The sequence below is a fragment of the Salvelinus sp. IW2-2015 genome, linkage group LG32 (genome assembly GCF_002910315.2).
Source record: "Salvelinus sp. IW2-2015 linkage group LG32, ASM291031v2, whole genome shotgun sequence".
NCBI lineage: Eukaryota > Metazoa > Chordata > Actinopteri > Salmoniformes > Salmonidae > Salvelinus > Salvelinus sp. IW2-2015.
In genome coordinates, this window is record NC_036871.1 from 1193653 (window position 1) to 1209954 (window position 16302).

The window sequence follows — 16302 nt, forward strand, 5'->3', positions numbered from 1 at the left end:
AATAAAATCGTTTTTCCTGAGTGTACCTTTAATAGAGCTGAGATTTACTTTGAAGTGCAAAGTGTAGCAATACAGGTGAAATCAGTATTTTACCCAGACATGGTGGCGTAAAAGAAAGATTGAAATGCTGTGAACCAAGAGGTTGTGAGTTCAAATCSTAGGTGAGGACATGTTGAATTATAACAACTGTTTAAATGAACAAAATGTAATCATGTGGGTCAAATTTGTAAGTTGCAAATGCTTTATATTGAAAGACGTGTGTATGTGTATGTGTATGTGTGTGTATGTGTGTGTGTGTGTGTGTGTGTGTGTGTGTGTCTGTTTCCCTAACCTTGTCAACAGACAAAGAGCTGGGAATGGATCAGTGTTCGCCAATCAGGGCTTTGATGGGCTTAGCAACAGTAGCAAGGGGTGATGTGTAATGAGGCACATATTTTGGGGGGGAGAATGTTTCTTTAGGGCCATCAGGCAACGTCCTAAAAACGTCTTTATGGACATCCCCGGAAACAAGTCAGGAACTAGACAAAAACCTCCAGGGGACCATGACAGAATATTCTATGTTTTAAACRTCTTTGATCCCCGGAATGTACTTGCAACGTTCCAATAAAACATTGGAGCATTAATATCTTATATTCCCRAGAACATGGCAACCATTTGCTCTGTATGTTTGGAGTGACGTTGATTGAATATTCTCCTAATGCATGTAAAACCAAGTATATGCTATTTTCTAAATCACGTGAAAATATATCTGATGATTTTTGCATATGTAACATTGGATGGTGCCCTCATTGATTGTGTCCCCACTTATACATTTCTAGGCATCTGGATTGATAATAGGCTTTCCTTCAAAACTCATGTTGATGAGTTAGTTAATTAAGAAGTTAATAGTTAAAATGGGCTTTTATGGGAATAGGTCATGCCTTTCCTTAAATAGCAGAAAACAAATAATTCAGTCAACATGTAACGCTCGTCGTAATCCTCCTCGTCTGAGGAGGAGCAAGGATCGGACCAAAGCGCAGCGTGGTTTGAATACATACTTTAATTATTTAAACGAAGACGAAAAAAAAACACTTGACATAATACAAAACAATAAACGACGTGAACAAACGAACGAAAACAGTACCGTGTGGCGAACAAACACAGACACGGCAACAATCACACACAAACAAACAGTGAGAACAGCCTACCTTAATATGGTTCCCAATCAGAGACAACGTAAAACACCTGCCTCTGATTGAGAACCATATCAGGCTAGTTAGACAACCCTAAACCAATGAAAACACATAACATGGAATATACCCACCCAGCTCACGTCCTGACCAACTAAACAAAGACTAAACAAAGGAAATAAGGTCAGGAACGTGACACAACATTTATTCCGGTCTTAGACAATGGTGATATCGTCAATATGAATGCAGATGCCACTGTTTTGAAGCCACTGGATGCAGTTATCGTAGTGCGTTGTGCTTTATTACGGGTGATAGTTTCAGCACACATCAMTGCACTCTGTATCAGAAAGTAGGCTGGCCCTCTTTGAAGTCTGGTAGATCGATGCATTGCACACTTGTTGTTTATAAAGCCCTGATGCATAACCTACCTCCGTACCTAGCTTCTCTGTTAACCTACGGAAATACAAGCTGTCAGACACAGTCTAAGGGATGGCTAACTTTGGAGATCCCTTCCATCTCGATAGAGTTAGGTTAGCCTTTAGCTATTTTCTACCTTGCTTGTGGAATGGTGTACAGAGTTTGCTGAAAGTGGATGAATTAGTGCCTCTGAGGCAGGTCAGACCAGGTGTGAGGACCTTTTTAGGGAAGAATGTGTTTGTTTCTTATGATTCTATGCTTGGATCTTTTYGTGTGTGTTTTTGCTTGCTTACATATTTTTGTATGTTAACTATGTATTTTTACGAYGTTTTGTAACTTTCCACAGGTCATTGCTGTAAATGTGAATGTATTCTCAGTCAACTCACCTGGTAAAACAAGGAATAAATCCATAAAGACAAAATGAAATCCTCTGTTTCAAAAGATTTTCACCCATTTGGTGACTTCAATAGAACCACATGACATGAAGTCAATTATGAACAAGTGTTCCGGATAATTGTWGTAAAGGAGAATGTTTAGTGAACTGTCCACTCACAACCTACCCTCTGTGTTTTGAACCAGGTGTACACCTACAAGCAGAATGCCCTCACCAGACAGAAAGTGCAGCCCATGCACCCCAGCAGCTCAGGGGGAGTGGAGGATATGGCCAACCTGGAAGACCTTCATGACGGGGCCATCATGCACAACCTGTACCTTCGCTACCAGCAGAGGAACATTTATGTGAGTCATTCATATTAGAATGATACTCAGGCACTCCTCAATTTGTGCAAATCAAAGTACCTCATTATCTTGACCACAAAGACAGTTAAAACCACAAAAGTATGCATTAACAACGCTGCTATGCCTTCTTCCGAGTGTGTGAAATCTATGTGTTTACGAAGCCTTGTAAAGTAAAGATTAACACACTTTGCCATGCTGTCTCCCCTTATGGTGAGAGTAAGAATACAAGAGAATGAAAGCCCAATTGTTTAGTTCATCCAAGATACATAGATTTGCCATTGATTGATACACACATTTACCTCTGTAGCTTATATTGTGTCAACATTTACAAATCAGTCAGACAATATTTCAAGTAAACTAGACCAGAATGGTTCATAAATTTCAAGTTTCTTGTTCCGAAATAACTTCATATAGTATATTCCCAGCTCCTAAAGTAGTCCATATTTCATCTCACTGTGACATTGCGGTAAAACAGTCAGGATGAAAACCAATGAGGAACTTTAATGTCTCATCGGACCATTTCAGAAAATAAATAGTTATTTTGTTTATCAGAATGAATGGATYACCTCTATGGTCCATATTTTGTCCCACTGTGATATGGCGTTMAAGTCAGGATGAAAAGCAATGAGGAACTTCAATGTCATATTTTGTATTTTTGTGATGAGATTTGAAAATAGCCATGTCCAGATGTAGACACACACCTCTTCTTGTTTCACATTATCAGTTGAGAAGCAGAAAGTGCTGAGAAATGATCTGAAGTCTGTTTTCGTTTCAGTCCCCCACTCCTATACAAAGATTTTTCTCACACAAACACTAATGATGAATGAAGAGGTCAGTTTATGAAGAAAACCGAGAAGAAAAGTCACACGTACAGTACACACTTTACTAGGCCTAGAGTTGTTATTCATGCATCCATTAGGCCACACATTACTGTCAAGTCTTAGGACAGTGAATCTCTCCAGTACTGTGRCATCAAACACTTTATTCATTTTGAAGACTGTGAAAGAGTGCCCGTTMATGGATGGAGGACCTCCATCCACGTGAGGACCTTTGCCACACACTCACATCATTCACTTCAATACACCACCCACTTAACCTTGTACACAAACAAAAAGATATCCGGGACACAAAACTACAGGTTAGAATGCTGGCATCCATTTTGTTAGCCGTTATCTAGTCATTATCTATTCCCWGTATGTCTGTCAAGATAAATCACCAGCCTGCAGATGTACTATTATACTCCCATTGCTAGGATGTTAGGGGGGTTAAATGTATTAATATAATTTTTTTACTAAAGCTCAAATCATACAACAGACTCTCAGAAGCACAAGTCTGTAGGCCTTACCATTGCTGAGATATAACAATTTGTGTGTCCAAATTCTGGATCAAAAGGTCATGGAAGATCATGCACATGGCCTGGTTTCCCAATAGCATCTTAAGGCTAATAACCTTTGTAGGTCCATCGTTAAATCTCTGAGCTGKTTCCCAAAAACATTATTACTGAAGTTGCACTTGAAAATGATTGTTATTTACCGACTGCTTCAGACCACTTGTAGAASAGSGAAGTACGTCGTTAGATGCTTTTTTGCCCTTCMCTTTGCATTCAGAAGATATCCCGCTAAACATAGTCAAGATGTTTATCCAGCTCTCTGTGACCGCCGATAACTTCACAACCAAGTTGACTACAAATACAAAGTTGCCAATGTCATTGCAATTGTTACACAAGTGAAGGATAGGCCTAAAAATAGCCTTAAAATAAAGACAGAGATAACTGCATTCAAATATAAATACAGAAAAGGCTATAGATCTATATAATGTATTTCAATSATATGAAATCCATTTAATGTTCAGTCGATTGAGTTCTATTTCGCTAATAATAGGCTACTGTAATTTATATMAATATTTTTCTTGATGTGCATATCCATGATTTTGAGTATTATTATTATTGGGTATGCCGCATCAATATTTGAAGCCATATGTGGTAATATCTTTCTAGGATCTGATACGTCGTCAGTATTGTAGATTTTTTAAATAAAAGATCATTTCTATCTCTTTACTGAAATTGGAGCTAATATCTTKAAGTCTTTGTCTGGAGTAAAATGTATCCATAACTGTTATAGGGGTCTACCGTCCCCCCATGGCTAACCTTTGTGCACTTGAGGAATGCTTCGAGGAGTGCTTTGTTGTCTTCTTTTACTAAATCAGATGTTATTATCCTGGGTGACCTAAATTCTGATTGGGAAATGGAGTCTTCAGACAATCTAAGACTTGTAATGATCTAAACCTAAACCAGCTGGTGACTAAGCCTACACGACCCAATCCTTAAGATCTTTCAAAGTTAACTCTGATCTTATTTTAACAAATACTCCAGATAAATATGTTACTAGTGGGGTTTCCCCACTGGATATTAGTGACTATTACCCAGTTGTCTGTGTCAGAGATGTATAAGGGCACAAGGCGAGACCCAGATGCAGACACGGGAGGCAGATGGTTTGAGTCTGATATTTATTATTATCCAAGGGGTAGGCAAGAGAATGGTCGTGGACAGGCAAAAGATCAAAACCAGGTCAGAGTCCAGGAGGTACAGAGTGGCAGGCAGGCTCGAGGTCAGGGCAGGYAGAAATGGTCAGGCAGGCGGGTTCAGAGTCCAGACAGGCAAAGGTCACAACTGGGAGTAATAGCAAAACAGAGAGAAGGCAAAAGCATGAGAACGGGGAAAACCACACTGATTGACTTGACAAACAAGACGAACTGGCAACAGACAAGCAGGGAACACAGGAATAAGTACCCAGGGACTAATGAGGAAAACAGGTGACACCTGGAGGTGGGTGGAGACAATCACAAAGACAGGTGAAACAGATCAGGGTGTGACAAGATGTGAAAATGCATTACTAACCTTGTTTCATCACTAAGAGGAACTTTAAACACTTTAGTGAACAGGCTTTTTTACATGATCTTTATTTTAGTGACCTTGATTGTATTACAGCTATCCCTGAACCTGATTTAGCTTTGAGCATTTTTTCAGATGTCTTGTGGATAAGCATGCTCCCTTCAAAACGTTACGGGTTAAAGGGAGATCGAATGCCTGGTACACTCCAGAATGATCAGAAGTCATTCATAAAATAGATGATGCTTAGGTCAAGACCAGGAACACAGGCTTAGGCACATACTGGCAAGCTTCTTTTTGTACCCCTTTTTGTGATTTGCAATTAGTTAGTCTTGTCCCATCGCTGCAACTCCCGGACGGACTCAGGAGAGGCAAAGGTCGAGAGCATGCATCCTCCGAAACACGACCCTGCCAAGCCACTGCTTCTTGACACACTGCTCACTTAACCCGGAAGTCAGCTGCACCAATGTCTTGGAGGAAACACTTTACAACTGGCGACCGAGGTCAGCGTGCATGCGCCCGGCCCACCACAAGGAGTTGCTAGAGCATGATTGTACAAGAACATCCCAGCCGGCCAAACCCTCCCCTAACCCAGACGACGCTGGGCCAATTGTGCGCCGCCTCATGGGTCTCCAAGTCGCGGCCAGCTGCGACACAGCCTGGGATCAAACCCGGGTCTGTAATGATGCCTATTGCACTGTGATGCAGTGCCTTAGACCGCTGCGCCACTCGGGAGACCATATTGGCAAGCTTTTAAGCAACTGAGGAATCATTGTGTAAGACATCAGAAAGGCTAAATCTGATTATTATGTAACCGCATTTTCGGATTGTAATGGGAACCCTGCTAGATTCTGGGAAACTCTCAAATCCCTGAAGGGCTCTACTTCCTCCTCACTTCCACAACAAATGAATTCAGACATTGGCCTCATAACGGAACAAAATGCCATCATTCTACATTTAACTTGTTTGGGATAGGGGGCAGCATTTTCACGTTTGGATGAATAGCGTGCCAGAGTGAACTGCCTCCTACTCAGTCCCAGATGCTAATATATGCATATTATTATTAGTATTGGAAGAAAACACTCTGAAGTTTCTAAAACTGTTTGAATGATGTCTGTGAGTATAACAGAACTCATATGGCAGGCAAAAACCTGAGAAAAAATCCAACCAGGAAGTGGGAAATCTGAGGTTGGTAGTTTTTCAACTCATTTCCTATTGAAGATACAGTGGGATATGGGTCATGTTGCTCTTCCTACGGCTTCCACTAGATGTCAACAGTCTTTAGAACCTTGTCTGATGCTTCTACTGTGAAGTGGGGCCGAAGGAGAGGGGAATGAGTCAGAGGTCTGGCAGAATGCTTTGAGCTCGTGACGCTCGTTCACGTGAGAGCGAGCTCTGTTCCATTTGCTTTTCTGAAGACAAAGGAATTCTCCGGTTGGAACATTATTGAAGATTTATGTTAAAAACATCCTAAAGATTGATTCTATACTTATTTTGACATGTTTCTAAGACCTGTAATATGACTTTTTCTACTTTTCGTCCGTACTTTCTGCTGGACTTGCACGYGCGTCGTGAGTTTGGATTTGTTTACCAAACGCGCTAACAAAAGGAGGTATTTGGACATAAATKATGAACTTTATGGAACAAATCAAACATTTATTATGGAACTGGGATTCCTGGGAGTGCATTCTGACGAAGATCATCAACGGTAAGTGAATATTTATAATGCTAATGCTACACATCTACACAACCTGCTCCACATTTTCACACTGAAAGAAAAGTATATAACATTTTCTAAATTAAAGCTGAATTATGTAACTTTTTGTAAACATTTTATTGTATGTTCAAAAGCTCCAATAAGTTGCTAGTGGTCATCCATTGTGATACAACAGTAACAATATTGAGCCTCTAGCCTGCCCGAGAACAGCTGTATTCATTGTTTTTCATTTTCTCTGTCGGGTCGGATTTTCCCGACAGATTTTGTGCTGCGCATAGGGGTAAGTAGAAGTTGCCCTTAACAACTAATAAAGGGTTACATATATTTTTTATGCACCTAATGATGAAAGTTAGGATTGTAATCTGATCCTAGATGTGTTGTTAAAAGCCCTACCTCAAGCCCCCATCCTCACTTTAATGTGGGCCTTAAATATACACACATCCAAAGTACTGGAAACTGTCAAGTTTGCCACTACAACATTTCCACGACTACCGGGTTGCCCGGGCGATGTAACACTAAAAGGTGCAGCCGCTGAGGTTTTTGTTCGTGATGGCAGAGGKTCAACCTCAGTCTCGAACTATCCCATTTTCAAACTAATTCCCCTTTTAAATCAGGCATTCGACCAGGTCTACTCTGAATCGTGTCCTTGTTTAGCAGCCAAGAGCAATAGATTGCATAGTGGGAGGGAGATTGACAAGGGCATACGTTTGTTTGCTTTGACGCTCATTTTTAGAGGCTGGTATTCGGGTGGTATTCTCAGTGGAAGCTTGGCACGGTGGTTGTGGCTATAGCCAAGCTAAGAAGACAACCTTACGTTTTCCATCCCCTGATGCAGGCTAGTTAGTGTGTTAGCTTTGGAGCTGGCGCACACCCAGAGAAAATTATTTTGTGTAGAGGTCCTGGAGAATGCACAGTGATGCCGAAACATTGGTGTTTTAACTAATAAATTACTGGGAGTTTATATATATATATATACAGTATATATATAGAGAGAGAGAGTGCGACTCTCAATGTATTTATATAGCTTTGGAGCGAAACCACAAGAGAGAACTGTACAAAAATGATTTTACCTGTAGACCCAGACCATATGGCTACATTTGTTARAAGCAATGTAAAAGGTTTTCTTTGTCTTTTTCACTCAAATTATMAGAGAGAAGTCATGAGATAAAGCAAATGAAATGTCTAAAGTGGAATCAAACRGTAGCAAGAGACAACTCGCCACATATTTGAGTAGATACTGTCGATGCAATTTACAGATATGAAGGCCAAGAGTGAGGGTTGGAATACATTATCAAAGATATGGAAGGGTCATTCATGGCAACACAATTGAAGTTAAGTTATTTCCTAATTCAATTGATAAACGCATGATGACCACCAATGGTTTTGAACTTGAAAATTGAAGATTACAGGAAAATTAAACAGTCATATGACAAGATTAAGTAAGTCGCTCAGGCAAATTCTTTGATATTATTGTTGTTGTGGCAAAGGTTTMTTTTGCTCATGTGAGAAACTACATTAGATGACCAGAAGTATGTGGACACCTGCTTGTCRAACATCTCATTCCAAAATYATGGGCATTATGGAGTTGGTCCACCTTTGCTGCTATAACAGCCTYCAATCTTCTGGGAAGGCTTTCCACTAGATGTTGGAACATTGCTCCAGGGACTTGCTTCCATTCAGCCACAAGAGCATTAGTGAGGTCGGGCACAGATGTTGGGCAAATTAGGTCTGTCTCACAATCGGGGTTCCAATTCATCCCAAAGGTGTTTGATGGGGTTGAGGTCAGGGCTCTGTGCACACTGATCTCGACAAACCATTTCTGTATGGACATTGCTTTGTGCACGGGTGCATTGTCATGTTGAAACAGGAAAGGGCCTTCCGAAATTGTTGCCACAAAGTTGGAAGCACAGAATCGTCTAGAGTGTAATTGTATGCTGTAGCGTTAAGATTTCCCTTCACTGGAGTTAAGGGGCCTGAACCATGAAAAACAGCCCCAGATCATTATTCCTCCTCCACCAAACGTTACAGTTGGCACTATCCATTTGGGCAGGTAGTGTTCTCCTGGCATCCGCCGAACCCATTTTCATCCGTCGGACTGCCAGATAGGGATGTGTGATTCATCACTCCAGAGAATGCGTTTTTACTGCTCCACAGTCCAATGGCGGAGCGCTTTACACCACTCCAGCCGATGCTTGACATTGCTCATGGTGATCTTAGGCTTGTGTGCAGCTGCTCGGCCATGGCAAACCATTTCATGAAGCCCCCGATGAACAATTATTGTGCTGACGTTGCTTCCAGAGGCAATCTGCAACTAGGTAGTGAGCGTTGCAACCGAGGACAGACGATTTTTATGCGCTACGCGCTTCAGCAGTCAGCGGTCCCGTTCTGTGAGCTTGTGTGGCCTACTACTTCTCAGCTGAGCTGTTGTTGCTCCCAGACGTTTTCACTTCACAATAACAGCACTTACAGTTGACCGGACAGCTCTAGCAGGGCAGAAATGTTATGAACTGACTTGTTGGAACGGTGTCATCCTATGACGGTGCCACGTTGAAAGTCACTGAGCTCTTCAGTAAGGCCACTCCTATACAGTAAGATTRCATGGCTGTGTGCTCGATTTTATACACCTGTCAGCAACGGGTGTGGCTGAAATAACCGAATCCACTAATTTGTTCACATATTTTTGTATATGGTAGTGCATCTGAAAAGTAGATAGCTTATCTCAGGCTCTGCCTACTCTGCATGAGATACATTTGGTTCCTCAACTTGGAAAGACTCTCCCTTTTGGTCATGGTGTTATGTTTTTTTTTCCTGTCATATCATTCACTTTCCCCACTTGAAAGCCAAAGACAGGACAAGGTAACCATGCCTTTACAAACATCAAGAACAACTTGTGTTTCACTGTGAAGTAAGGCGGCCACTTCATATTTTCAAAGCAGAAGCAGTTTCTTGGCTTTAGATACATATTTCTCATCATTGTTAGTTGTTCTCTATTTTACCAATGACCATCCCATCTCTCCTAGTCTATCCTCTCGTTTCCCTGTGCCATTTTTCTGGTAAAACAGTCATTTAGGGCCGAGATGGGACAGCCAATGCAGGCATGATACATTGATTGGATAATTTKAACCATACGGGACCGTTCAAACATGATTATCGTAACGAGATGGCATTTGTCAAAGGTTACCCGGGCTAATATGTGGGGATGACGACACAAGGCTCCCTTTGTCTCACGCTTGTTTTGCATGGGGAAAATGCTGGGTCAGATTCGTTCATTAGTGTAGACAGAAACCTAGACGGGAATGTTGCAACTATTTGTCCTACATTTGACCCTTTTCATGTGTGACTGCATTCCATAGGTTGTTTCTCTCAATTATACTGATTTATCCCAAAAGTTTCCTTTGTTTGGTCATTGTCTAAGCAGATACAGCTTGTTGTGATGGACAATGTATGGCACTGTACTGTACAGTATATAAGCATACAATATCCTCTGCTAAAAGGTCTGGACCTTTATGGTACAGGGTTGTTGGTTCAAACCCTATTCCACCTGATCCCCCTCTATCGCCACACTAGTTTCTAATTTGAATTGACCATATAGACGCTACTTTACTTTATGGGCGAGTTTCTTCACCGATTAAGCCTAGTGCTGGACAATGGAGAATGTCCATTGAAATAGCTTTTTAGTCTAAGACTAGGCTTAACCTGTGTCTTTGAAACCGCCCCTGTTCGATTTATATGACAAGGACATACACATTTATAAACATTTCTGTAAATGTGTCAGATTTAGCCAAACATAATTTTTAGCTGTTGTGTACGTATAGAGCTCTTACTTTTATTACCATCTGATATTTAAACCATCCTCATCCACATGTCCCCTAAAAAGGAATGATTTATTGCCACTGTGCTTCATACGGACAGCCAGAAGCTTGAAATGTTGTCAGTGTTGTATTCCAAAGAGGCCATTGCATATTCTTACATTCCCATGTTAAAWCCGAACAGTGAACAATATTCCAAATCCCTGCTTTCAGCCAGCTGTCTGTCCCGGGTGCTGTTGAACCTGAATCTTAATGGTCAGTTCCAGGAAGAGGTCTTACAGACCAGGGCCTGAAGTTTATCTCATGCTWTTTTGGCACTATTTGCCATGAGTTTTTTCTCCAGTGATAACTGAGTAAGTTGCTAAGTATAGTCTTTACACCTAACATGATAATATAGCAGAAGCTTTGAGTTGCTCAGACCCTGGACATATTTATAGTGAATGTAGGCTAGCTGTTGTTATTACGCTCCAAATGTAGCCTAGGCACTTTACGCAGAGGTTCTAGTTCTCTGTCACTGCATCGGATCTCCGTCATGGATTCTGGAGAGGTCATTTTTGAGATCCGTGTAGATCCGCAATAAAAATGTTGCAAGATCCATAGTGAGGGAAACGTGTATTTTGACAAGCAGTCAATGCACAGCAATTCTTAATGCAATCGCGGGACTAACACTTTTGAAAGCAGTTTCGGCCTTTGTTAAAAAAGACGGCTTTCTATTGCTCCCACGGGTATGTCTCTACTCCTACAATTGCGCTCGTGCCATCGTTTTACAAATGCAGTTACAACCAAAGTTTCAAGCATGGTTCAGGTACAGCTGCACAACATAGCTCTTAAAGGGGCTATGGTGTATTAAAATGGTGATTACATACTTTGTCATAAAAAACAGGAAAGTGAATAATAATGTGTATCTATTAATAATAATTATTAATAATTATAACAATCAGGATGGGGTAAATGCAGATGGACACTATGCTGCATCATCTGGGCTACAGGTGATAATGCTTATTGCTAATGGCACATCTGACAATATAGACCATGACTAGGCTATATTTAAACATAATTATTACCAATATGTTATTGGGCTCATTTCTGGAGGAAGAAATGTATATTTGAGATGGTGTCAGCGTCATTTTATTTCCATTCATTTTGGTGTAGAATGTCCTTTTAAAAAGGTCACCAGAACTGAACTTCTCAGTCCTTCTACATACAAATTCACCGGGTGAGAACCCTGGACCCCTTAAGATAAGAGACTGGAATAGGTCAAACTCACAGTTTAATACATTTACAAAAAAGGATCCTCTTTCCCTAAAAGCATGATGGTCATGACTTTTGTACATGTCCCCAGACAATCGATCTGAGAGAAAGTTTTAATATTAAGATTACTTTTTTGTTGTTGCTTTAACCCCTGGCTCTCCGTCACTGAGCTAAACTGACTAAGCCAGACCTAGCATAGAGCTATGTCACTGGTTAAATTGAGAACTTAACTCAATGGACTTATAAATGGATAATGTAGCCCAAGTGCTAAATCAATAGCATGTAGTTGAGAATTTAGCATTATTATTTTTAGCCATGATGACGCAGTGATGTCAAACTAACTGTGCCTATAAGTACTCTCCCTCTCATAGTTTAATTTCAGGATGTCGCCTTGTCGTTAACTCATTGAGGTGAACCTGAGATTTTTGCTCAGTGTTACCCTCAAATGCTTCAACGTAGCTTCAAAGAGATAAACTAGCCTCATTGCTAATTAGTGGTAGCATTAACACTCCTACACAATAAGTTCAATTGAGAATGTTAGCCTCAGTGGCACTAACTCACAGTATTTTGATTGAGAATGCAGCCTTAGTTCTCAGGCTTTGATTGTAACCAGCTGTGCTGTTGAGTGGTTCCCTTACTCTTCTCCTATGGAGATTCCAAGGTTAATCTCTCTCTCTCTCTCTCTCTCTCTACTCTCTCTCTCTCTCTACTCTCTACTCTCTACTCTCTCTACTCTCTCTACTCTCTCTACTCTCTGCTCTCTCCCCCATCAGACATTCACAGCAGGGCATTGGTCAAACAGGAGATTTTTAATTTCATAAGCTTTGGGACAGTTGTATTGAGTGTGTTTTTTTTGTACAACATAAACACAGACGGTGTGTGCCTGTGTGTTTGTTTTTGTACTGTATATGTAGATTACATTTGTGTAGAGGTTACTTGCCAACTTCAGTGTGTGTGCGTGCACACTTTCATTTATTTTCTTTTGTAAGATGTGTAACGGCAGGCAATACCTTTTTCAGTTACAGTTTGGGCTCCATTCTAGTGGTCATGTTTCAGAGCACAGCTGCTTACATTTAGAGAATATATACGACTATTGTCATTGTTCACCCTCAGGTGGGCAGACAGCCTTCTCTGACAGACATTTAATGATGAGACCGATTTAGTTCCCGTATCCCTAATACAGTAGACCCATCCAACTCAGTTCAGTCACATCCATCTTCTATAGTGAGCTATCCGTCTGCGGCTCACGTGACATACACAACACCTTTCCACATCCTAAGCAAATATAGATTTTTCATAGCCGCCCTAGTTGGCTCCAAACTTCAGGTGTGGCAATGGCCAGGGTTGCCAAGCACTTCAACACAGTTCAACACAGTTCAACACAGGTCAGTTCAAATTCAGTTCAAGTTAGTCAATAATTAAACATTTGTAAAAAAATATATATATATATATTATATAGCAAAAATTGAAAGCTAAACATTTGTAAGAAATAGCTTCTTCTCTTCAATATCCTCTGAGAGGTCATTGAAAATTAAAATAAATATTTTCCATTATTGAATTGGAATTTCAGTTTACTTCCTGAATTGACTAAATTAAATTTGAATTGACTTCAATCCTGCTACAACGGCATGGTTGACTGGCTATGTTGTAAGAGAAGTGCTTAAAGTAAACCAGAGACTTGACTATGTCTTCTTGGAGTTTATCCCATTTAAACTTGACTCTTTTACAATGTAGTTAGGGCTTGAGATACTGTATCAGGACTCTACTGTGCGACCATTTTACTCGCACATGGGCCTAAATATTTTGTTCTGCGACCTGGAATTATTATTTAGGGGCACCAGAAATGAAGGATTCTAACTGTAATACCTCAAATATTTTTCATTGTGCTCCTAAATKTATTTGTGTCCCCAACATTTTTCAAGAAGGTCAGCGTAGAACCCTGTTTTGTCCCTATAGCTCAAACGTTCGATCACATCTCCCTTCTTAGACTTCAAAGCATATTTTGTATCCATGTTTAAGTTCTGAACACATTTATCATGTTAAGGTTTGTCCCATAGTGAGGCCCTACCTTCAGGTCAATCACATTAGTCTTTGACTGACGACTAACGTTCTGTGTCTCCTTCCTTATCACAAGGATAAACATTTCTGTATGAGCACACACTCACTTACACACACACACACACACATACACACACACACACACACACATACACACACACTCATATTACCAAACAGACATCTGTGTCTCCCATTTTAAACAAAGACTAAAATCCCCAGCGAGAGATTCTCAGATTCCTTAAAAGAAAGCACCAGTCTTTCAGTGCTGTATGAATGCTTATTTTAAGTCTCCATGTCTGTGCTAGGGCCATTGATAGATGCAACTGCCAGCTGCCACTCTCAAGTCATTTCAAAAGCACTTGCCTCTAATGGCGTGAACAAATGTATGCTTACGCGCATGGACACACACGCAGACACACACATACAATTGCGCACACGTATACAGAGATACATACACACACACTTTCTCTCTTTCACATATATACACACACACACACCCTATTTACCCTCTTGTTAACTGCCGAGCAACTCTGTGCGCCCTCTCAAGTCTTTGCTGAATCACAGTCTCTCTCAGTCGTCTGTGAGTCTACTGACCTATTTCTGGTTAAGGAGGCAACCACATGGCACGGCTCCAACCGCTGATCACAGTCAGATGTGGAAGTCTTTGTTCCAAATGGCACCCTAGTCCACATATAGGGCACKACCCCATACTTCTCTGTCAAATGTAGTGCACTATATAGGGAATAGTTTCAAGTTTTAATGTTACATGCACAAGTATGACGAAATGCCTTTCTTGCAAGTGCAAAACCCAACAATGCAATAATCAATAACAATGTAATATTAGAAAACACACAAGAAATATGAATAGATGTGAAGAACACAATAACTAAGTAAGTAAGCATACTACACTGAACAAAAATATAAACGCAACATGTAATTTGTTAGTCTCATGTTTCATGAGCTGAAATAAAAGATGCCAGAAATGTTCTATACCCACAAAAAGCTTATTTCTTTCAAATTTTGTGCACAAAYTTGTTTACATCTCTGTTAGTGAGCATTTATTATTTGCCAAAATAATCCATCCACCTGACAGGTGTGGCATATTAAGAAGCTGATTAAACAGYATGATCATTACACAGGTGCACCTTGTGTTATGGACAATAAAAGGCCTCTCTAAAGTSTTCAGTTTTGTCACACAACACAATGCCACAGATGTCTAAAGTTTTGAGGGAGCAGGCAAATTCGCATGCTGACTGCAGGAATGTCCACCAGAGCTTTTACAAGGAATTAAATGTTAATTTCTCTACCATAAGCCACCTCAATGTCGTTTTAGAGAATTTGGCAGTACAACCGGCCTCATGTGTGGGCGAGCGGTTTGCTGATGTCAACKTTGTGAACAGAGTGCCACATGGTGGCAGTGGGGTTATGGTATGTTCAGGCATAAACTACAGACAACAAACACAATTGCATTTTATTGATTGTAATTTGAATGCACAGAGATCCTGTGACGAGATCCTAAAGGTATCTCTGACCAACAGATACCTTTACTCCCTGTCATGTGAAATCCATAGATTGGGCCTCATTAATTTATTTCAATTGACTGATTTCCTCATATGAAGTGTAACTCAGTAAAATCTTTGAAATTGTTGCATGTTGCGTTTATATTTTTGTTCAGTATATATACAGGGTCAGTTCCAATACCATATTTACAATGTGCAGGGATACTGGAGTGATGGAGGGAGATATGTATAAGGTTAAGGTGACTAGGAAACAGGATTTAAAATAAACAGAGTAGCAGCAGCTTGTATGTGAGTGGATGTGCGTGTGTGTAGTCAGTATAAATACATGTGCATATTATGTGTGAGTAAGCCGATGATGGAGTGAGTGTGTGCTTGAGTGTGTAGGGCCCTGTCAGTGTGCATAGAGACAGTATAAAAATAAAAGGTCAATAAAGATACAAGGTTAACTTAAAAAGTCTTTGTATACTCAGCAAAAAAAGAAACGTCCCTTTTTCAGGACCCTGTCTTTCAAAGGTAATTCGTAAAAATCCAAATAACTTTACAGATCTTCATTGTAAAGGGTTTAAGCACTGTTTCACATGCTTGTTCAATGAACCATAAACAATTAATGAACATGCACCTGTGGAATGGTCGTTAAGACACTAACAGCTTACAGACGGCAGGCAATTAAGGTCACAGTTATGAAAACGTAGGATACTAAAGAGGCCTTTCTACTGACTGTGAAAAACACCAAAAG

General features: G+C 40.4%; 1 protein-coding gene across 1 annotated transcript in view; it reads left to right on the forward strand.

Moving 5' to 3' along the window:
- The window catches only part of myo10 (myosin X), a 273035-nt gene that overhangs the window by 111342 nt on the left and 145391 nt on the right, over nucleotides 1-16302 (forward strand). Inside the window, 1 exon segment of the mRNA XM_070436603.1 lies at nucleotides 2166-2324. Coding sequence (XP_070292704.1) covers nucleotides 2166-2324 — 159 coding nt within the window.